At 36.4% G+C, this 21,228-nt stretch overlaps 4 protein-coding genes and 3 long non-coding RNA genes across 17 annotated transcripts; 3 read left to right on the top strand and 4 right to left on the bottom strand.

Moving 5' to 3' along the window:
* Positions 1–33: 33 nt before the first annotated feature.
* Positions 34–1,974, bottom strand: LOC17881750 (plant UBX domain-containing protein 4). The gene is made up of 4 exons (XM_006288211.2): positions 1,651–1,974; positions 1,154–1,433; positions 973–1,068; positions 34–654 (listed from the first exon to the last, which is right to left on the bottom strand). The coding sequence occupies exons 1-4, from the start codon at positions 1,794–1,796 to the stop codon at positions 241–243; spliced, it is 936 nt and encodes a 311-aa protein (XP_006288273.1). The 5' UTR covers positions 1,797–1,974; the 3' UTR covers positions 34–240.
* Positions 1,975–2,761: 787 nt separating this feature from the next.
* On the bottom strand, positions 2,762–4,802 carry LOC17882357 (probable signal peptidase complex subunit 2). Its single transcript, XM_023780737.1, has 5 exons — positions 4,640–4,802; positions 4,389–4,540; positions 4,083–4,164; positions 3,151–3,293; positions 2,762–3,029 (listed from the first exon to the last, which is right to left on the bottom strand). Exons 1-5 carry the CDS (start codon positions 4,739–4,741, stop codon positions 2,924–2,926), a joined length of 585 nt encoding a protein of 194 aa, XP_023636505.1. The 5' UTR covers positions 4,742–4,802; the 3' UTR covers positions 2,762–2,923.
* Positions 4,803–4,980: 178 nt separating this feature from the next.
* Positions 4,981–6,924, bottom strand: LOC111830055. The gene is made up of 7 exons (XM_023780739.1): positions 6,892–6,924; positions 6,708–6,771; positions 6,146–6,295; positions 5,995–6,068; positions 5,781–5,899; positions 5,486–5,569; positions 4,981–5,252 (listed from the first exon to the last, which is right to left on the bottom strand). The coding sequence occupies exons 2-7, from the start codon at positions 6,712–6,714 to the stop codon at positions 5,150–5,152; spliced, it is 537 nt and encodes a 178-aa protein (XP_023636507.1). The 5' UTR covers positions 6,715–6,771; positions 6,892–6,924; the 3' UTR covers positions 4,981–5,149.
* Positions 6,925–7,098: 174 nt separating this feature from the next.
* On the bottom strand, positions 7,099–10,489 carry LOC17882606 (26S proteasome regulatory subunit 6B homolog). Its single transcript, XM_023780736.1, has 14 exons — positions 10,306–10,489; positions 9,891–10,042; positions 9,644–9,796; positions 9,392–9,522; positions 9,161–9,287; positions 8,802–9,064; positions 8,601–8,725; positions 8,474–8,517; positions 8,255–8,386; positions 8,093–8,170; positions 7,917–7,999; positions 7,707–7,829; positions 7,551–7,611; positions 7,099–7,470 (listed from the first exon to the last, which is right to left on the bottom strand). The coding sequence occupies exons 1-14, from the start codon at positions 10,424–10,426 to the stop codon at positions 7,300–7,302; spliced, it is 1,764 nt and encodes a 587-aa protein (XP_023636504.1). The 5' UTR covers positions 10,427–10,489; the 3' UTR covers positions 7,099–7,299.
* Positions 10,490–10,919: 430 nt separating this feature from the next.
* Positions 10,920–14,962, top strand: LOC111830086. 4 transcript variants are annotated; one of them, XR_002833346.1, is made up of 19 exons: positions 10,920–11,066; positions 11,146–11,253; positions 11,352–11,438; positions 11,536–11,647; positions 11,745–11,903; positions 11,983–12,010; positions 12,101–12,169; positions 12,325–12,361; positions 12,447–12,668; positions 12,768–12,836; positions 13,018–13,118; positions 13,331–13,386; positions 13,521–13,609; positions 13,698–13,782; positions 13,886–13,983; positions 14,073–14,187; positions 14,360–14,523; positions 14,616–14,687; positions 14,904–14,962. It is a non-coding gene; the product is annotated as an uncharacterized LOC111830086 (long non-coding RNA). The 4 variants fall into 4 exon arrangements; XR_002833345.1 differs by having other exon boundaries at positions 10,921–11,066; positions 13,904–13,983; positions 14,360–14,494; XR_002833344.1 differs by having other exon boundaries at positions 10,922–11,066; positions 14,360–14,494.
* Positions 14,963–15,082: 120 nt separating this feature from the next.
* On the top strand, positions 15,083–17,913 carry LOC111830087. Of its 6 annotated transcripts, none has more exons than XR_002833351.1 (12): positions 15,083–15,147; positions 15,246–15,311; positions 15,420–15,535; positions 15,607–15,673; positions 15,849–15,934; positions 16,018–16,102; positions 16,192–16,301; positions 16,542–16,597; positions 16,763–16,831; positions 16,930–17,018; positions 17,108–17,195; positions 17,307–17,913. It is a non-coding gene; the product is annotated as an uncharacterized LOC111830087 (long non-coding RNA). The 6 variants fall into 6 exon arrangements; XR_002833350.1 differs by having other exon boundaries at positions 16,752–16,831; XR_002833349.1 differs by having other exon boundaries at positions 16,061–16,102; positions 16,542–16,831.
* Positions 17,914–18,779: 866 nt separating this feature from the next.
* Positions 18,780–20,934, top strand: LOC111830089. 3 transcript variants are annotated; one of them, XR_002833355.1, is made up of 10 exons: positions 18,780–18,843; positions 18,973–19,066; positions 19,145–19,476; positions 19,563–19,618; positions 19,725–19,783; positions 19,885–19,953; positions 20,174–20,229; positions 20,337–20,456; positions 20,548–20,575; positions 20,662–20,934. It is a non-coding gene; the product is annotated as an uncharacterized LOC111830089 (long non-coding RNA). The 3 variants fall into 3 exon arrangements; XR_002833356.1 differs by lacking the exon at positions 20,662–20,934 and having other exon boundaries at positions 20,337–20,451; positions 20,548–20,637; XR_002833354.1 differs by lacking the exon at positions 20,662–20,934 and having other exon boundaries at positions 20,548–20,637.
* The last annotated feature ends 294 nt before the right edge of the window (positions 20,935–21,228 follow it).

Raw genomic sequence — 21,228 nt, 5'->3', positions numbered from 1 at the left:
TGTTGCGAAAAGCTTGTATGAAAGTCAAAAAACGCATAAAAGAAAAAATTTATTTTCGATAAATGAAGTGAAAACTATACCACAAGTCGTTTCTTCCCATAAGAAAGACACCGTTGTATACAAAGCCAAGAAGTAACTTACAGGCCAACATTTCTTTTTGGTTACAATAGCAGTTACGAAGATCTCGTGATAATGCATATATAGATTGAACAAAAAGAAACAAACCCCTTGTAGAAAGTTCTAGAATTTCTGAAGAACAACAGAGTTGGCAAGACCGGCTTGTTCAATGGTCTGAGTGAGATCAGTCAAGGGCTTTGGTGGGAATTCCATTGCCTGGAGCTGGTAGTTCATTGGAGCTCCAGGCCGAGATGAGTCGATGAAAGAGCGAATGTCGTTGATCGTGTGGTGGTGATTGAACTTACCCACCAGGCGTGTCCCATCAGCTAGTCTAAGCTGGATCGATGTAGTTGGAGCGGTTTCATCTATTACAAGACTTTGAGATGGTGCTTGTGCCGCTGAACTGGTTTGGTTGATTTGGATGGGAATGGAAGTTGAATCTGGAGCCATCGGCGAGCTACTTCCGCTGCCGCCATCATTGCTACCACCTAGAGTTCTTCCAATACCTTGAAATGAAACCCTACGCTTCGGTTGTTCCTATAATGAGAAACAAGACCGGTAACACAGTCAATAACAACAAAAAGAAAAAAAAAAAACAGACTAAATAGTATTCTCAGCTAGCATCACAAATATGTATCCTCAAATCTATCTAGACTACAAAACAACGCATTTCAACAATGATTAAATCTAAGATGACCTAATACAAAACGAACAAAACCCCAAAGATATTCATGTAAATATGAGTGTGAACTAGTGTGAGCAAGTGCTAGTTTTGGTCTTGAAAACATAAACATATAAAAGCTGATCATGACAAGGAGATACAATATGGATAGAGTACTAGTAGAGAAGACTCACAGGGCACTTCTCTTCCCTCCGCATCAGATTGACATGTACCGGAGCTCTTCTATCCGCAGGCTCAAGCTCTTTCGGGCACTCAGACTTTCGAATACTCTACAAGAACATTTCCAAACTAAATCAATAACAGTTTGACATGAAACTCATTCATTCATCTAACAAATGTTTTGATTTATTTCACCTCGAGGAACGATGCATTCTCAGGATCATCCAATTTCCTCAAAGGACCATCATCAATAGTGAATCCATTAGACCAGAAAACAATGTTGTGAACAACAGGCTCAGGCTGGTGAGGACCAGTAGACACGTTTTCACCTGAAAGCAATCTCCCAGTCCCAGTGAAACTCCTAGCACTCGAAGAAGGTGGCTCAAGAGGACCTTCCACAGCTCCTAGTTGTCTAGCTTGGTTAAATATCTCATCAACATCATCTTTTTTCGAAGGATCTTGAACTAGCATACCACTACAAAACAACAAGAATCAAATGTTTTTACATTAACAAGAACTCTAAATTAGACATACTACTTAGCTAAGGTTATACTCAATTTGAACAGTTAAATGATTAATTATAAAAAAAAACTCAGCAATTAATAACAACAATCATTATCTCTAGATCCAAACACTTCTTTAACAATCGATTGAATCATTAATCAGTTTGCAAGAACACAAAGAAGACTAACCTTTTCTCACCACCGGTGTAGTATTCTTGAGGACCATCGGAATCACTGTCGGAGTCAGGACCAGACCTACGGTTAAGATCGGAAAGAGTTCGGATTTTGCCACGACTACTAGATGGCTTCGCCGGTTTCTTGTCTTTCGAAGACATTTCTTTTTTACGCGAAGAACTGAAAACGAACGAACGCTAGAGAAAGATACAAAGATCGGAAAAAGAATCAAATCAAGAAGAAGAAGAAGAAGAAGAAGATATCAAAACGAAAAACGCTAGAGAGACGCTCATTTTTGTGTTTTTTTTTTGTTTCTTACGCGATGATTAGGCGCGTGGGGTTTTGTCTCAATGTGTGTGGTTCTGTGGTCGCGTGACTTTAGAATTAAATAACGTTTAAGATTTGATGTTGGTACTTGTGGTTTTGACACTTTTAGTAACTTTTCCTTGCATGACGTGTTTTTTGTTCTTCTATTTTAATATTTTGTTTATCTTTTTATGCTTATAATATCTACTTATGTCGACCCCCATAAATGCCTTTATTAGTATTTCTAATTCTTTTTGCTGTTTTTTGATTGAATATTTTTTTTTTATTCAATAAATTTACAGCCAATTTATATTGAAAGAAAATAAATAAACTTTTTGACGTTAAAACTTAAAAAAAAACGGAAAGAAAGATGTGGATTTATTTGTAGTATCAAACTATAGATTTGCCATGACATTTATGGATATCCCATTTTATCTAAAATTTATTGATTTGACATATAATGTTTGAGTTTAGTCGGTTGGATTTGGTTTTAGAATTTAGTATTTGTTAGAAAGTATATATTAAAAAAAAAAAATCGTAAATACGATTTGCCTTGGAAATTTATAGCAAAAGTCACATATTTGTAAGATTTGCCTTGGAAAATACCTTGTTTCTCTACGAGTGAAAATGTTGATTTGGGTTAAAAGCTAAATCCTAAAATGAAAAAATCAGATCAGACCGGAATTTTGAAAGGTAAGTTCTTTTGCTCGGTTAGGTTGGACCAGACCGGGGATACATATAAATTTTTCTAAAGTGAGAGATCAACAGCATATTTTTGCCGACAAAACCGAACTGGGTCTAGCCTACGGCAGCATCTCCAAAACAGAGAACATGAGATGATAGATTGGTAATAAAGTCTCGGAATAATTCGAAAGTCTGGTTATATCTGTGTCGTCGTCTCTTTAAAAAGTCACCATCAATTTTAGTTTACCTAAGAAAAATGCCAAAAAGAACATGAATTTTTTCCATCTTTTAAAGATGATCACCTCTTCTTCTTTGGTTCTCCTGCTTCTTCTGTGTACTGCTTGATTAGGGCTTCAACATCTTTCCAGAATAAACCCTCCACAAGAACTCCATCTTTTGTAAGCCTGAAATACACAAAAGAAAAAGCAGAAAAAAAACAGAACCAGTAAAGTCAATTAGGTTATGCAAAGGATATGGTGTGAGTGAGTGTAAGAAAAATGAGAAAGGGTGGTGGGAGAGGGAGACCATTGAGTGACACTTTTGGTGAGCTCAACTGACTTGCCAGCTGAGATTGATTTCGGATCAGCACTGTCTATGGTGAGAGTGTACTGATCAGAGAACCTGGGTAACTTGGAAGATACTACCAAGCCAGTGCTGGTGAATGATCCCTGCATATTCACCATCCGAATGTAAAGTCAGTCAATCATGAGCAGGAACCAACTAGTTAAACATGTCTATATCGTAGCAAAACAAATAAATCCCAAAGAATATTAGAAACGAGCAATCTGGTTCACCAGTGAGCACATTTCAAATGTTTAATAAAATCTTAACATCTCTGATAAAATTAACGAGCAGGGTAACTTCAGATTATTAAATCATCTTGTTCAACTATGTATCTAGAAACTAGACAGCACTAATCACAAACACCAAAGATACAAAAACTTCCACATCCCGAATTATCAAGACGTCTACTAATCAAATAACATACTGAGAAAGAGATATCCTTCCCCCCTATAGTAAACAACAAGATCACATAAGATATGCAAACACTACTAGAACAAGTGTGAAACTAGCAGAAGCACAATTATAATTCTTAACAAAACAGAAGGGAATCAATAAACAGCGCAAGCTATGAAGAAGTCGATGCACCTAATCCACATAAATCACAGTCATTGCATTACAAGCAAAACAAGAATGTAGCTTAAGACAACACGAACTATCAAAGATCACCTAAGATATGCAAACACTACTTGAACAAGTGTGAAACTAGCAGAAGCACAATTATAATTCTTGAAAAAAAAAAAGGGAATCAATATACAGCTCCAGCTACAAAGAAGTCAATGCACCAAATCCACAGAAACTACAGTCACTATGTTACAAGCAACACAAGAATGTAGCTTATAAAAGAACACACACTATCAAAGATTACTTCTCAACAGTCAGGGAAGGGAACAGACCTCAAGAGGATAAGTGAACAGTATCGCATTCTTCTCCTTAATGTACAGAATCAGCTGCATTACCGCAGTCAACACCACATACTTGCCAGAGTCAAGAATCAAACAAAATCTCACATCACATTCAAAAGTATATCCAAAGACAAAGACTTTGAGCAGTTTATATGATCATACATACATTCAAACCTAATAGACATTATAGTATCTCAAAATCTAATCCAAACACACAATTCAATTTATCTACAGTTTCATCTTAACCAAGCAGATCAAGCATCTAGTGAATTCGATGAACCAAAAAAAAAAGGATATAATCCGATGCAGCAGATCAAAAAGTCTCTGTTCTCAGGAAACTTCTTGTTGTAGAATTGAGCAACAAGAGCGACCACGATTATAATCGCCCCTAACATCAATTTGACGTTGCTTAACCTCACATCCTCCTTGTACCCTCGGCTCGTAACGATCTAAGCAGCCAAAAAGGACAAAACTTTGATTGAGATTATGGACAAATCGAGGAAAAAAAACAAAATTTGTGGGGAATGATTGATGTTTCTATGACTTACATCGGAGACAGATTCATCGAGAAGGTGTTTGATAGCATTGTGGTCTAACAAGTTAACCTTCTTAGCGTTCGTGGTCGTCGATTCTGTCTTCTTCTCTTCCATGGCTGATCGGAGACAAATATCAAATCTTCGAAGTTTCTCTTGCAGAGTGAGAGACGCTGTAAGAAGAGACAGGAGACGTTTCGGTCTGAAGACTTATAGTTAAAATACGATGTCGGTTTAGGCTCGTTCCTATTGGGCTTTACGTGGGCTTTATAAGAATTATAGATCCGTCACTATACATACGACGACGTTTAGGGTTTTGTTCTTTACTTTGAACCACAAATAAATGGATTAGTGTATGTTTTAACGTTCGTAACAGTGAATTTAATTATAATTTTAATGGCTAAAAGTGATTACATTTGGAAGCACCTGCACCATAAGTGAAGTGAGACTTATTAAGTGTAATGATTATGAACCTTCTTCTATGATCCAAAACATGATTCATCTTGGGAAAAATCACCGAAAACTTCACCAAAAGAACCATCTTTTCGAAGCGGAAGGTTTTGGAGCTTCATCATGTTCTTCCTTTGTTCTATTCTCCATTCCCTGCTTCAGTGACTCCAGTCTTTTTCTGTGACATCCACACACACAGAAAAACTCAGCTTTAAGCTACGAAGAACCAAACAGGTGCATAAAGGGTTAATAGGCTTCACTTTCTATAGTGCTAACAATCAGATTTATATTTACTTAATTTGGGAAGGATTACGATGGGTTCATCTAGTCTCATGCAGATGCAGCATATTAATTCCATGATATTATATTATGCACATTGTTATTCTACAAGGTTCGATTTTGTTACTGTACTTGGTATCCGTCATCCGACCATGCAAACTCCATCTCCGGCGAAAGCCTTCAATTCCTTCAGCTCCGCTTGCTAGAATCAAGTGTCTGATCGTAAAACAAATGAACTGTTTTAGTGAGCATTTGGATTTAAGAACATGAGTTTCAATTTGAGAACATCTATAGATATATATGATATTATGGTAGTACAGATCCAGAGACGAAGTCTTCACATATAGATTATCCAAAACAAAATATACTACAAAAAAATTAAATATGACATGGTCTCTGCATCACTTGCAATGTTAAGAAAGAGTACCTTTCTAGTGAAGTGGCTTCAGCTTCAAGCTGAGTAATCCTTTCCTTAGCCAGATCAATAGGCATAGACAATCCTAACTTGTGTTCGCTCTCTTGAAGTCTTACTCTCAATATCTTGTCCTACAGAAGGATTACAAGAAAAAGAAAAACTCATGGATTTGGATGCAAGAGATGCAAAGCTTCATAAAAACGATATATTCCGAGCCAATGGTTACCCTCTTTTCAGCACATTGTCGATATAAGGCAAGCTCATCTTGGCAAAATGGTTCAATATCATTGATTTGCAAGCCTAAAACAAGAGAAAACAATACTATATAAATCCAAACCGAGTATAGATAGGCTTGATTGGATAAACTAGATACTTACATAGGAATAGATTCCTTAAAATCCCATCGCACAATTCAACACCTTCAAGCACATGTGAAGCAATTTCAGGAGGGATGACAGGGGATGGAGGACCCATCATTAGGTCATCACCGACCAGTATGGTCTCCTCCATCATTGGTTGCGAATCAACTGAAATTTAAAACACCAATATTACAACTTTTCATATAATACAGCAAAAAAAATAGACTTACAAACACTAAGATCCAAATTTTTTTATCACTACTCATTACGCAACCTCATATTCAATTTTCCAAGAAAATAAAAATCAATTTCCATGCACAGATAGTGATGCAGATTGGTGTTTTAACAATGTAAACTAAAAAACCTTTACATCCTATGAACAAAATTACAACAAACACAACTTGATAGTGTTTCAAACAGCCTATGTGTTTGTAAAATTGAATTTTGGTTTCATAATTGAAGCTGCTAAACAATGTCGGTTTCCTAAGTTTGCACTCTGATTTACCAAATCCCAAAATGCAAGAAAAGATATGTGAAGCAAAAAAAAAAAATCACAATTGCACAAGAATCAGTTACTCACCATCCATGACTGCTCCGTATCAGATCACTTCAAGGACTGAAGAACAGACCAAACCTGGGAAACCCTGAAAATTCACATTTACAACCCAAAAAAAAATCATCAAAACGGAGGAAAATAGTAATTACAAAAAATAATCTCACTTAGGCATTTCGTCGAACAGTTTCTAGGCATAAGAAGTGCATACTCGTTTAAAAACCTTCACCCCGCAAAATTCGAAAAGATTCTCCCAGGAATCAGGCAGAAAGCATCTAACGAGTTCGAAGTTATATTCTGACAACAAAATGATATAATCAGACGAAGAAGACGATCACAAAGTCCCCTCTTCTCAGGGGACTTCTTCTCTCAGAGACTGTTGTTTACCAAATAAAAAGGCTCTGTTTTTTTAGGACTCAAATCTAACTTTAGATACGTCGTCGTTTCATGTATCATACATATAATTGCGCGCTTCACTACTTCAACAAACAAACCATTAACTACATCGTCGACCTCTAGGACCTTGACAAAGGTCAAATTCAAAGAACCGAAGAAACTGACTACTCTATTTATATAAGTAATTTTCCATAAGTATGTATGGTGTGTCAAACGAATATCGTCACTCAAAATCCAGCAGAGGTTTCTTGGAACGAGCAGCAAATGTATGTTCCTTCTGCTTCGTGACACTAAGAAGAGCTTTGCGCCGAGCTTCAGCGCTTTCCAAGTACTCTTGTACTGGAGGGAGAGTGATCTTTTGTTCTTCTCCACCAGCCTTTGCTCGACGAATCAACTGTTCAATAGTATAAAAGGTTAACTCTTTGCAATAGAGTAACCATTAGCCAAGTGTAGAAGACGAGATTTGGAATTAACCTTTGAAGCCCATGTTCGCTCTGCTCCTTGACAAACATCTCGAATATCCCTGCCTGACATTCTGCGTGGTACCAAAAATTGGTAGGCCTTGAAGTAGATATAACAAAAAGTTTGTAACTTTAGTGTGTTATCCTAAAAGAAAGTTGGAAACTTTACGTTTCTGTGGCCTGAGCAAGCTGGAGTAGCTCAGGTTTTGAGAGTTGTTTTGCGTATTGGGTGATGATTTCTTGACGGGTTTGTAAATCCGGCAAGTCAAACAAAATCATGGAATCAAACCGGCTAAAAGATACACAGATAAAACATAGGACACTGGTCAGGATACTGCAGCCACACATCAAACTAGTTTTAAGAGGTTTTACTGATTACCTGATCAAAGCGGGATCAAGATCTTGTTTTCTATTGGTTGCAGCAATCACAACCACTTTCTTGTCTTGTTCAAATCCATCAATCTGAAAAAACATAGAATCACATTCATCATACAGGAAATAGCTAGTCTCTAGTCTTGTGTATATGTGATATTGGTCATTTTTGTTGTGTGTTACCTGCCTCAGTAAAACCGACAAAACTCTACGTGTTGCTTCATGCATCTCACTATCACGAGAGATAGCAAAGGCATCGATCTGCAATGTGAGTTAGACAAGTAATTATTGCAATTCATAGTCAAGGACATATCGGACAAGAATAAGAAGCAACTCTTTCTTCACCTCATCAAGAAATATAATGGCACCATCAGGAAGCTCATTTGCTTGTGAAAACACAGCCCCAAGAAGCCGCTCGCTTTCACCATAGAACTTAGACATTACAGCTTCAAGCGGCACATATAGCAATGGTATGCCCTGGCAATAATGAGCAAAAAGTTAATGATCAAGATTATAAAAAAACTCAGAAGGTCAAATAGGGTTAACAAGTTCTCGACTACTCACCGCTTGATTTGCAATAACACGTGCACAAGATGTTTTACCAGTTCCTACGGTTGGAGTTTATGGACATCAGATTCATGATAGTTTCTATAAAGAAGGACAAAATTGCTAATACACTCTTTGTGCTAACCTGGTGGACCCTCAAATAGAACAGCCCGAGGTCGGTTTGATTCAAATTTGGACCGTGTACCACGTACTATATCATCATATACTTCAGGACTATGAAGGGCCATTAATATTGTATCTTCTATCTCTCTGCATCATGATAGAAGCTTATATATTATAAAGCATATCAATGGGATAGAAGAGCAAAGATGTAACCAAAGCTTACCGCTTTTGTTGATCATATCCAGCAATATTGTCCCATGATATCTCATCGACAGAATCATCCCCAAGAGGTTTATTAACTCCATAGATTCTCACTCCCATCGATTCCAATTGTGATATAGATTTTTCCGTAGATGGTTCACGAACGCTACCTCTACTTCCACCTCCCTTATTTTGTCCAACTTTTGTTCCAGCTACTTGCAAAGCTGAAACAAAAGCCTCAAGTTCTTCAGTCGTCAAGCTTCCCTTCTTTATGAACTCAACTTCCTAACACAGTTTGTACCATCGTTAAGATGTTATGAAACAAAATAACCAAGAGCATTTGACGATTGAGCAAATATCTGAGCGAGAAATGTAACTTACCACTTTATCAGAGGTGATTAAGGAACCAAAGATAAGAATGCACAAGTCATCATCTGAATCATCTTCATTCTCTCCTACTTTCTTCTTGTTTTCCACACTGCGAAGTGTTATTTGCCAAGCGACTGGACTGAAGTAACACAAGAAAGGAGCAGCGATTAAATTTATATTGTACACTAGATCAGGCTTCAAATCATAGTTCTTGGACACAAATAAGTAGAGCACGAAAATTACTTGTCCCAAGCACGCAATAACATGTCTGAACCACCAGTGCGATCTGATACCTTCACACCTAGTTGGGATCCAATGTTTGATATTAATTGTCCAACCTCACAAGTAGAAGGAACTTGGAACTTCAAGGTTATCTAAAACATAGGACAAACATCTTATCATCAAAGTTAGGCATCCAGTACCACTCAGAAGTAATTCATATCCCCAAAGTCTCGAAAGTAAAGAGGCAAAAAGAGAAGGGTCATTGTATGAAACCTTTTGACCCCTGACAGCAACATTGAACCGTGGGTAAGAACCATACTGAGTTCCTTTACTTTGTATTAGTTCTTCAACCCGAGCTCGTTCTTTCTTGGCAATGTCTACATAGTTTGGTGGAGGATCTATCGGAACAGGTGACTTTTCATTAGCCTACAAGAGGTTAAGTTATGAACAGTAAATGGACTAATTCATCAATCAACACCAACGATTCAATTTTTGTTGTTACTGTGTTGTGCTACAAAACCTGATCAGATTCAGCATAAGCTACTCCTATTGCTCCAAAACTAAAGAGAGCACCAAAAAATGCAGGTGCCATGGAAAAGCATGGAGAATCGTTTAAGGTGCTGCAAGATCTCAAGACTTGATTTGCTTTTGAATTACTCTGCTCAAAGGTTCCTGCAAAACCAAAGACGCAATTTTTACTAAGACAAAAAGATCAAAGACGTCGTAATTTCAAGTAAAACAACAAAAAAAATCAAAACTTTAATGCAAGTGATCAAAAGAAGCTTCTAGTGCTGCTTTCAATTCTTCAAAAGTTCCAATTTTTAAAACAGTTACCAATTCATACAATCAAATGGGTTCGATAGAAACACTCCAAGAAATCAAAAGGGATAACAGAATTATAAGAAATTAACAAATTCTTGAATTCAATAGAATACCACTAGAGAAACAACGACGAAGCTCTCGTGCCCGTGGGTGGGAAGGAACCATGGATTTAGGATGGGTGAGAGATCCGCGCCATGCTCGAGATGCTCGAAACAATTTGTCCAGAACTGCCATTAGAGTGTGATTACACAATTTCTCGAGGTTTCAAGAATTGTTAAAAAGAAGTTCAAAGGGTTTATGAGGTTTTTTGAGGATCCGACAGTATAAAGAAACTTGCCATTAGGTGATTCACACAGATCAAACCTTCCAGAGAAAACCAACCGGTTATGTTCAAAGAGAACCAATTATTATCAGGAAGAATGTCGAAAAACCAGTTACTATGAATGGGCCTTACGGCCGAAAAGTGGCCCATATTTGTAAATAAAGCCCAGTCGAAAAAGTCCAACTCAAACCAGAGAATTATTTTGCAATGAAATTTGGAAAAAAGGAAATTTAGCCCAAAAGAAAAGGAAAAAAGGAAAATTAGCCGAAAAGAAAATGAAAAAAGGAAAAATGCCAAAAACCAAAAAGGAAAGAACCGAAAATTTCCTTTTTTCCGTGTGAAAACCTTTTTATATAAACACAGACTCACTCATCTCTTTCATCTGAGAAAAATCATAATTCTCTCTTCTCTTTGATTTGTATTATCTCTAACGTTATGATGTTCTCTCTCGGAAGCTCTGCAAAGGTCTTCTAATGAGAGAAGTCATCGCTCGCCGCCGGTCTCGAGACAATGATGATGGAGCCGCCGATGATCCATCCGTTGATGATACAAGTAAGTAACGCACTCACTCTCTCTCTCTCTCCCTTTGTTTTCATCTCTGACCTAATTTCGAACATCATCCGAGTTTTAGGTCTTGTCTTGGCTGGAGAAGTATAGTACATCAGCGGATATCTGAGAGATGGATTCATGTCTCTGTCGAGATATGAAGCCACAACTAGGGATGCTACTACTACTTTTGGTAGGTTTCTAACAGCTATTCGGTTTCTTTTTTGTTTTAAAGTATATTTGTCTGATTCTTGTGTGTTAAATCTCATCGTCGTCTTAAATTGATTATAGGTTGGCGAGAGAGTATGTGATCCTATCTTGGCCAAGAAAGATGATTCGCTCGCCTACAACCATGTTGCTACTTTGAAAACTAACAAGGTTTGTTTCTCTCAAATCTTCCATCCTTCTTTTTTTCTTCTCTTATGGCATGGACCCGATAATGTTTGATCTGTTTTCACATGTCTCTTACCTTTAGTTGCATCTTCCCCATGGAAGATACACAAGGAGCCAAGTGGAGAGCCGAGATGTTTGTTCAATAGACTGGTGGACTCGAGGAGGCTGCTTGCAGATCAAACGCAAAGGCCAAGGTTTCAATTTTTCTTCTCTGTTTTTTTTTTTTTTTTGGTAGTTGGCTTGGAAACGTTAGTCTTGACTCAAGTGTGGCTTATTATGGCTATGTTGCAGATTCTACATGATGAGCTAGTGAAATTGATGGCTGGAGGAGAACTATCTGACTACACTTTGCTAACTCAGTTCCTACATTAATATGGTTGGCTAATCTCCAAGGAGTTGGAAAGACAACGGTGTGCGCTAAACTTGCTTTTTTACTTAAAGAAGCAGCAGGTAATGGTTTTTCAAAATACAGTGGAGATTTTTTTATTTCACATGAGCCATTTTGACAAAGCTAGATGGTGATTTCAAGAGCTGCTGCTGCTTTGAGTGTGAAGGAGGTTTGTGTTACTTAATTAATGTTTTACCAATTTGCATTTCTGTGTTCTGTAAATGTGTGTTTGCTTCACATTCTGGTGTCTTTTTTTCAGGATGCAAGCAGAAAGTTTTTGTCTTCATGAAAATCCTGTAGGCTTCAGATGCAGAGCTCTACTGGCCTGGTAATTTCTTCATTTTTTTAATATTTGCGTGTCTCTGCAAGTGATCATGTATTTTTCAGCTTTCATTTATGTCTCAAGCTAGATCCAAAAGAAAGTCGGCATGTGAACTTCACTGGAGAGGTACAGGTTTCTGAGTATTTTTAATTTTTCTGCAGGCTTGGTCACCGTTTACTTTCGGGTCTGAATTTGTTAGTACGTTAACTGTCTCTTAATCTTTCTTTTGAGTTAGCTTTTTGTTTTTTTTTTTTGCTAATTACTTCTTGTTTTGTGATTTCAGGTTTCCAACAGTTGATTCAAAAGGAGTTGATGAGTATGAGGAATCTGAAGTATAAGGTTTGTTTACCTGTTACTACTGAACCTTGTTTTGCTTAGCTCTTCTTGCGAATAAGGCTTAACAAATTGGTAGACACTTTCACACCGGGTCGACATAACTATGTCATCATGTACTTACTAAGAGAGAAGGTTTCAATGGCTTTTGTCGACATAATTACATCATCAGGTACTTACTTAAAGATGCAATTTTCTCTTTAGTTTAACTTTTGTCTGAAATCTTAGTATCATTGTTTTGGTTACTTTTTTTTGTTTGTTTTCTTTTCAGCTGTTTTCTTGTGTTTCCTTGCATGTGGATTTGATTCAGCTGCTAATCAGTTGGGAAATCGTTGACGAGGTACTTGTTACAAAAGTTTTGATCTGTTTTTTTTGTTCTTCTTTATGTTCATTCTTAGTAAGGGTGAGAACTGAACCAAGTTAAGGTTTATTTTTCAGGCTTGGTTACTATTTAATTTCGGGCCTGATTTTGTAAGGACATTAATTGTCTCTTCTAAGATAAGTTTATGTACTTCCTACAGCTCTGGTGACAACATTCAATGTAGAGCTAGGAAATACATTAGCCATTTTGACAAAGCGAGATGGTGATTCAAGAGGTGCTGCTGTTTTGAGTGTCATGGAGGTTTGTGTTCTTCTTTTTTGACCAATTATGTCATAGAAAGATACTTAGTTAATGTTTTACGTTGATTGAACCCTTTACTCAGAGATACATTCACCGAGGTTTGGCTTCTCTCTCCTCCACAGTTTGGCTTCCAATTTTGCTTCTGTTTGTTTTTTCCGTTTTGATATCTGTTGGGTGGTTTTTTTTTATTTCTTCGTGTTCTGTGATTTCAGGTTTTCAACAACTGATTCAAAAGGAGTTAATGAGTCTGAGGAATTGGAATTAAAAGGTTTGTTTATTTGATACAAAACCTTGTTCTGGAATTAATGTAGTCTCCTTTATATTTTCAAGATTTCTCCTTTTATCTTGTGTAATTTGGGGATAATTTCTGAAGCTTGTGTCCTTTTGTTTTTCACAAACCAGGAAACTACACATAGAGCGGTTTAGAGGATGAAGAAGATCGAGTAAGTGCTGATATCAACAAAGAAGGATCCATGAACTTTTACACTAAGGTACACTTGTTTTCTTCTTTTTGGATGTGTTTATGTATATTGAGGTTGTGATTAAAAATTTAAAGCAAGATTGGTTAACTGTTTTAAGGTCTAGAAGAGGAGATCAAATCAGTTCTTATAGAACTTTTAATAGGCTAGCTTGGTACAAGGAGTAGCTAAATCCTGAAAACAAGGTGACCTTTAATTTTATACAAAAATGATATTTGATTAATTAAGGTTCCTTAAAAAAGTGATGGCAATAGAAGAGTCTAGGATTGTGATAATGATTATATGTAGGTTCCTGCACTTGGACAGAATGGGAAAATCACTGGGGGAGTCTTGATTTAATCAATTATGTCGATAGCAACTTGAGTGGGTCTTCACTTTAAGCCGAGGTAAGATCTTGTCTGGATGTTATAGATCTTGTTCTTTTCATGTCATGTAATACTTTTTTGAAGTGATTTTTTGTTGTTGTTGTTGTTAGTCTAAGATCCTCCTGCAAAGAGAAAGTTTGGTGAAGACTTGTTGAAATATGTTGATGAAACATTGGTAGAAACCTGTGTTAGGCTCTTTCAAAGGTGACCCGGTAAAAGAGACAGGTAAGGTTGATTTTTCGTGAGACTTGTTAATTGTATATGTAAGACCTGGATTGTTATGTGGATATTGGTTTTTGTGTTTGTTCTTGTATATACGTTTACATTTTTACGTTAAGAATAAATGTACAAGCCAAAAATTTCAGTAGTAGGAGTTGAAACTTGTGTTTTGATGCAGGATCGGGGATCACATGGAAAATGCTTTGAAGAAGTTCTGGTGAAAACATTCAATGTAGAGATAGGAATAGCAGGAACCATTTTGACAAAGCTAGATGGTGATCCAAGAGATGTTGCTGCTTTGAGTGTCAAGGAGGTTTATGTTCTTCTTCTTTGATCAATTATGTAATAGGAAGCTACTTAATTAATGTTTTTCCAATTAATGTTTTTATGTTCTGTAAATGTGGATTTGATTCACATTTTGGTGTCTTTTTCAGGATGGAAACAGGGAGTTTTTTTTGTCTTCATGAAAATCCAGTAGGCTTCAGATGCAGAGCTCTACCGACCTGGTAATTTCCTCCTTTATTCTATATTTGTGCAAGTGATCATGTATTTTTCAGCTTTTATTTATGTCTCAAGCTAGATCCAAAAGTTTACTGAAATTGAAATTTGAATTAGATGTATGCATAGTAAAAGTCTGCTTGAAAGAATGGTCTTTTTTTTTCCCTTCTTATTATTGCTCCCGGAAGTGCTGCCTGTGGAGATATTTGTTTATTTAGTTTAAGGTGGCAATGATGGACCTGAAGTCGCAGCTGCAAAGGTTAATTCCGGAACAGCAGGGTAGCGTGGACACCTTCTCCATAAAAAATTTAAAAAGAACTTGTCAATTATTTGTTCTGATGGTTGAGATTTTTCTTAACTGCCACTTACAATGAAAATCTTGCCTCATAAGATTTGTCAATTTCAGGTCTGAAGAAACTCAAATCAGAACATAAGAAGGTCCAACTGGGAAACTTCACTATTGATATGGTAGAAAGAATGATGTTTTTTACGTTTTTTGGTTTGTTTATATATGTTTTTCACCTTCCATATTGCATAACTCATCATAATCACCTTTGAAAAATAAGGTTATTGGTGGGATGAGAGGTATTACTGGATTGCTTTGGGAAACCTCATTGCTTGACCCAGATAAGGTACTGATAGCTCTTTCGTTACAGTTATAATTACTTGGTTAGATCCTAAATCTTGAAAATATTAACCGTTCTAAATGTGCTGATGAAACTATTTTATCATTATTTCAGGGTATACGCTTTTACGGGCTTGACAAGTCCTGAGCGCCAAAAAGTATTACCTACTGCCCCTTCTGGAGCAGAACCGTTGCCCAAGCGTCTTATATAGCTTCTTTTTAACTGGAAAGGTGTGACTACTAAACATTTATATAAGTCAGTCATGAGTACTCCCCTCAATGTATCATCTTGTGTCATAAAGGTACCTAGCAAAGAGCAAGTAGAAGAAGCACTGTCGAAAGACTTGGCAAACCGTGCTGATGTGCCAGGTTTGCCTATTTACTTTCTTGGTCTGGCTGGTTGCAAGAAAATCATGCTGTGTATTGGGCTCATCAAAATTTGTTCGACATAAATGTTTAAAAGAAATTGCTGGACAGAAATTAAATATAATTGTGTTTTTTGTCTTACACTCCACTAATTCTTAACTTGTATCCGGTTATGCAGACTATGTGTACAATGCCGTCGATGCCCTGCCTTCCACCACTCATCTAATTACTCGATTTTGTAGCAACGGTGTTATGGCCCTCCAGGTGTGGTTCTATTTACTCGGATAGTTGTTTGCTTGTGCTTGTTGTGAGATGAGCTAAAACTTGTTTTTTTTTTTTGCCATAAGTAAACAATCAGCGGAAAGCTAATTTTCTTTGCCTGATATCCAGGAGCAAAGTGAATTCAAAAAGGCATATTGCAGGCTGTCGCATGTAAAGAAAAATTATGTATTTTGTTCGACTCTTGTCGTGTCAATTTTGTTCTATCTGTTCTTGAGAAAGTTTATTGGTAAAATTTGCAGGCGACACTTGTTGATGAGTCACTCTATGATTCTATTGCTGGAGAGCTGAGCTAGTGTGTACTCAAAGCTTGATGCATCCGTCAAAGGCACCCTTGTTTGATATTGTTGTGGTACGTAACGTAGACAGTCTGTAGTAATCCTTCCCCTCCATTGTTTCAGCTTAGAAATTGAAAACTTAGAAAGTTGTGAAGTTTTGTACGTATATTCCATATTCCAACATAACAAACACACAAAGTTACAGTACATGTATTTTATAACAGAACAGAGTGGGTGGAGGAGAAATATCTTAGCTACACTTTGCTAAATCAGGTTTTTAAACTTATTTTGATTTCTTTCTTCTGTGATTTCAGGTTTTCAGCAGCTGATTCAAAAGGAGTTAATGAGTCTGATGAATCGGAATTAAAAGGTTTGTTTACTTGATACTACTATACCTTGTTTTGCTTAGTAGTATGGTGTCTTCTTCATAGTTTAGTAGATGGTGTTTTGCTTAGCACTGTTGCCAGATTAAGCTTATGAAATTGGTAGAGACTTTCACACCTCTTGTTCCTTGTTTTGCTTAGCTCTGTTGCAGGTATGTTCCTCTTCAAGTATCTTGTTCATTTTTTTTTGTTTAAATTGGCTTTTACACCACGAAATAAAGGTACATATATATTCTTCATATTTTCTAGATTTCTTTTTATCTTATGTAAATTGAGGATAATTTCTGAAGCTTGTGTCGTTTTGTTTCTCACAAACCAGGAAACTACACATAGAGAAGCTTAGAGGATGAAGAAGATAGAGTAAGTCCTGATATCAACAACGAAGGAGCCATGAACTTTTACACTAAGGTACACTTGTTTTCTTCTTTTTGGTTGTGTGTATGTATATTGAGGTTGTCATTAAAAAATGTAAAGCAAGATTGGTTAACTGTTTTAAGGTCTACAAGAGGAGATCAAATCAGTTCCTATAGAACTGTTGTTAATAGGCCAGCTTGGTACAAGGGGAAGGTAAATCCTGAAAACAAGGTGACCTTTAATTTTATGCAAAAGCGATATTTGATTTTCTAAGGTTCCTTATAAAAAGTGATGGCAATAGAAGAGTCTAAGATTGTGATAATGATTGTTCTGTGATTTCAGGTTTTCAACAGCTGATTCAAAAAGAGTTGATGAGTATGAGGCGTCAAAAGTAGAAGGTTTGTTTACGTGTTACTACTGAACCTTGTTTTGCGTAGCTCTCTTGCGAATAAGGCTTAATAAATTGGTAGACACTTTGAAGAAGTTTGATGAGGTTCACAATCTCTACATTCAACCTCAGGTACGCACGTCCTCTTACTTGTTAGCTCATCTTTTTTTTGAGCTGCTCCCCTCTTACTCTCTCTTTCTCTCTATGATTATTTAAGTCATAATCTTATAGATACAATCAGTAGTATAAAATACTAGAAAGAGAAAAGAGAGAAACTTGAATATTACAACATCCTCTTACTTACTTGGGAGAAATGGGTTTGAGTTCGTTATCTGCATTGATATACTGCCCACGATGAGATATCGAGTTACCGACAAAGATCCTTGAAACTGCCATGTGTGTCGTCGACTGTAATTTCGAGAAACATACGAAAAATGAACGCTGCTTTCACTATGTTGAATCTTATGTTGTTTTGTTGTACAGAATCAATCAAATCTTTGAAAGAGTTTTGTAGCTACTGTGTCTGGTTTACTCTGTCGATTTAGCCAATTCTCACTCTCATTGTGCTTGTTTATGTTAGGTGTGTGGTTTGGGAAGCCAAAAGAAACTTGTGTTGGTCATTAGTGTATGCATCTTTTGTTTTGGTTCATGAAGTTTAAAGTCTTGTTGTAAACTCAAAATGAATGCATCTTTAGTTATGTGTCTTGAACTCAACATTGAAACATGTCTTAATACAGCCGAGAAGAAAAACAACTACCAAACAATGTTTTTGAAACATGTCTTAAGAAACCGCCGAGAAGAAAAACAAATAGCAAACAATGTTTTTGAAACTAATACACACAGAAACTCGTTCTGAGAGAAGCCAATAAAACATACGCCAAACATGTTCTGAAACAAACCAAAAAACACACACAACCTGCATCGCTGAGCTAGAGGATCCCCATCCTCCTCTCTGTGATCTTTTGACATGGTGCTATTTGTCCCATGTCTAATAATGGGCTTTAGCAGATCTTTGGCCCAAAAAACCTTTATTTGATTTTTTCTTCTTCTTCTATTTTTTTTTGGGATAAATCTTTGTCAATGAAAAATTTGGATAATAATAGGAAATTTTGGATAAGGAAAATTAAAACAAAAAATATATGATTATTGTTGTAGTTACCGTTGTGATAAATTTCCATATTTTTTGGCAGCATAAATTACAAAAAGGAAATTTGGTCAACGAGAAACGTTTTTTAAAAAAGGAAAAGAGGAAATATAAGCCAAACAAAACCAAAAAAAAAGGAAATTTTGCAACCAAAAAAAAATGAAAAAAGGAAAAAATGCAAAACAAAAAAAGGAAAAAACAAAGTTTTCCTTTTTTTTTTTTTTTTGTGCTAAGCGCTAAAGTTATAAATTAGACTCTCACAGACTCACACATCTCAAATTCTCAAATATCAGCTTTCTTCTTTTGTTCTTTTCTCTCGAACACAAAGCTAAGCTCTGCGAAACTAAGTAAGTAAAACCCTAGTTAGGTTTTCACTCTCCTTCATCTCAGATTAATGGATTTTTTGTATATAAATTCTTTCGACATTCTAACTTCTGAGTTTACATAACACAGTTGTTATGTCTTGTCTTGGCCAGAGAAGCAGCGGAATTCGAGAGATTGAGAGAGGAAGCATAGACGAGGACGAGAGTCCCTGAAAAGACCAACCACTTCTGATAACAATCATATTTGGTATTATCTCACTTTCTCTGTTTCATCCTTGTTCTTCTTCCTTTTGGCAATTCTCATATTTCTCTCTTTCTTTTATAGTCCTTACAGAAACAGTTAGGGTTTTTTTTGGGAGAAGATTGCAAAACTATTGAGACGTGTATGTATGAAGACTAAGGTGTCTACGGTTTGCCTTCCAACTTTGCTTCTTTTTTTTGGTTTTTGTCTCTGTTGGCTGGTTTTTATTTTTGTTTTAAATTATCTTTGTCTTCTTTGTGATGTTCTGTTGTGTTGGAGTTGGGTGAAATTGAGGACTCTTGTTGGCCATAGGATGATATACCATTACACAATGAGCCAAGTGAAGAGCCGAGATAGTTTTCTTCATTAGATTGGTGGATTTGAGGCTGCTTGCAGATCAAACTCAAAAGGCCAAGGTTAACTGTCTCTTAATCTCTCTTTTGAGTTAGCTTTCTTTTGTTTCTTTTGCTTCTTATGATTTCTTCTTGTTCTGTGATTTCAGGTTTTCAATAGTTGATTCAAAAGGAGTTGATGAGTATGAGGAATCAGAAGTATAAGGTTTGTTTACCTTTTACTACTAAATCTTATTTTCCTTAGCTCTGTTGCGAATATGGCTTAACAATTTGGTAGACACTTTCACACCTGGTCGACATAACTACATCAGGATGTACTTACTAAGAGAGAAGGATTCAATGGCTTTTGTCGACATAATTACATCATCAGGTACTTACTTAAAGATGCAATTTTCTCTTTAGTTTGACTTTTGTCTGAAATCTTACTTTCACTGTTTTGGTTACTATTTTTTTGTTTTGTCTTCTTTTCAGCGGTTTTCTTGTGTTTCCTTGCATGTGTATTTGATTCAGCTGCTGATCGGTTTAGAAATCGTTGACGAGGTACTTGTTACAAATGTTTTGTTCTGTCTTTTCTTCTTCTTTATGTTCATTCTTAGTAAGGGAGGGAACTGAACCAAGTTAAGGTTTATTGCTTTTATTTTGCAAGCTTGGTCACTGTTTAATTTCGGGTCTGATTTTCTAAGGACATTAATTGTGTCTTCATTCTTTTGAGTTAGCTTTTTGTTGGTTCCTTTGATTTCTTCTTGTTTTGTGATATCAGGTTGTCAACAGCTGATTCAAAAAGAGTTAATGAGTCTGAGGAATAGGAATTAAAAGGTTAGTTTACTTGATACTATTAAACCTTGTTTTGCTTAGCACTATGGTGTCTTCTTCATAGTTTTGATATTTCTCCTTTATCTTGTGTAATTTTGAGATAATTTCAGAAGCTTGTATCCTTTTGTGTGCTTCACCAACAAGGAACTACCCAAGGAGCGTCTTAGAGGATGAAGAGATCGAATAAATCATCATATAAACAAAGAAGAAGCCAGACACTTTACAGTAAGGTTTACTTGTTACTACCCAACTTTGCTTTACAGGATTTGATCTGTTATTGTTCATTCTTAGTTACGGTTTATCGGTTTTATTTTGCTGCAGGCTTGGCTTGGTCACCATTTAATCTAGGGTTTGATATTTTAAGATCGTTAATTGTCTCTTCTCTCTTTTGAGTTATTACCCGTATTCTAAGATGAGTTTATGTACTTCCTATAGCTCTGGTGGCAACATTCAATGTAGAGCTGGGAAATACATTAGCCATTTTGACAAAGCGAGAAGGTGATTCAAGAGGTGCTGCTGTTTTGAGTGTCATGGAGGTTTGTGTTCTTCTTTTCTGACCAATTATGTCATAGATACTTAGTTAATGTTTTACGTTGATTAAACCCTTTACTCAGAGATACATTCACCGAGGTTTGGCTTCTCTCTCCTCCACAGTTTGGCTTCCAATTTTGCTTCTGTTTGTTTTTTCCGTTTTGATCTCTGTTGGGTGGTTTTGTAACAATTTTTTTGGTTATTTTGTAACAAGATATATGGAGTTGGGTGAAATCGAATACTATTGTGTGCCATGGAAGATAGAGAAGGAGCCAAGTTAAGAGCCGAGATGTTTGTTTAATAGACTGGTGGACTCAACGAGGCTGCTTGAAGAGCAAACTCAAAGACCAAGGTTCCATTTTTCTCTGTTTTTTATGACACTAATGCTCAAACTAGGATTCTTTTGGCCGGTTTGCTAGCATGTGATCATTTTGGTTTTTATTGTTGTTTCACTCTATCGTTTTGGTTCCA

Source organism: Capsella rubella, unplaced genomic scaffold (assembly GCF_000375325.1).
Source record: "Capsella rubella cultivar Monte Gargano unplaced genomic scaffold, Caprub1_0 scaffold_6, whole genome shotgun sequence".
Taxonomy (NCBI): domain Eukaryota; kingdom Viridiplantae; phylum Streptophyta; class Magnoliopsida; order Brassicales; family Brassicaceae; genus Capsella; species Capsella rubella.
Note: the sequence above shows the minus strand (reverse complement) of the source record. Positions and strands in the feature narration are given on the sequence as shown.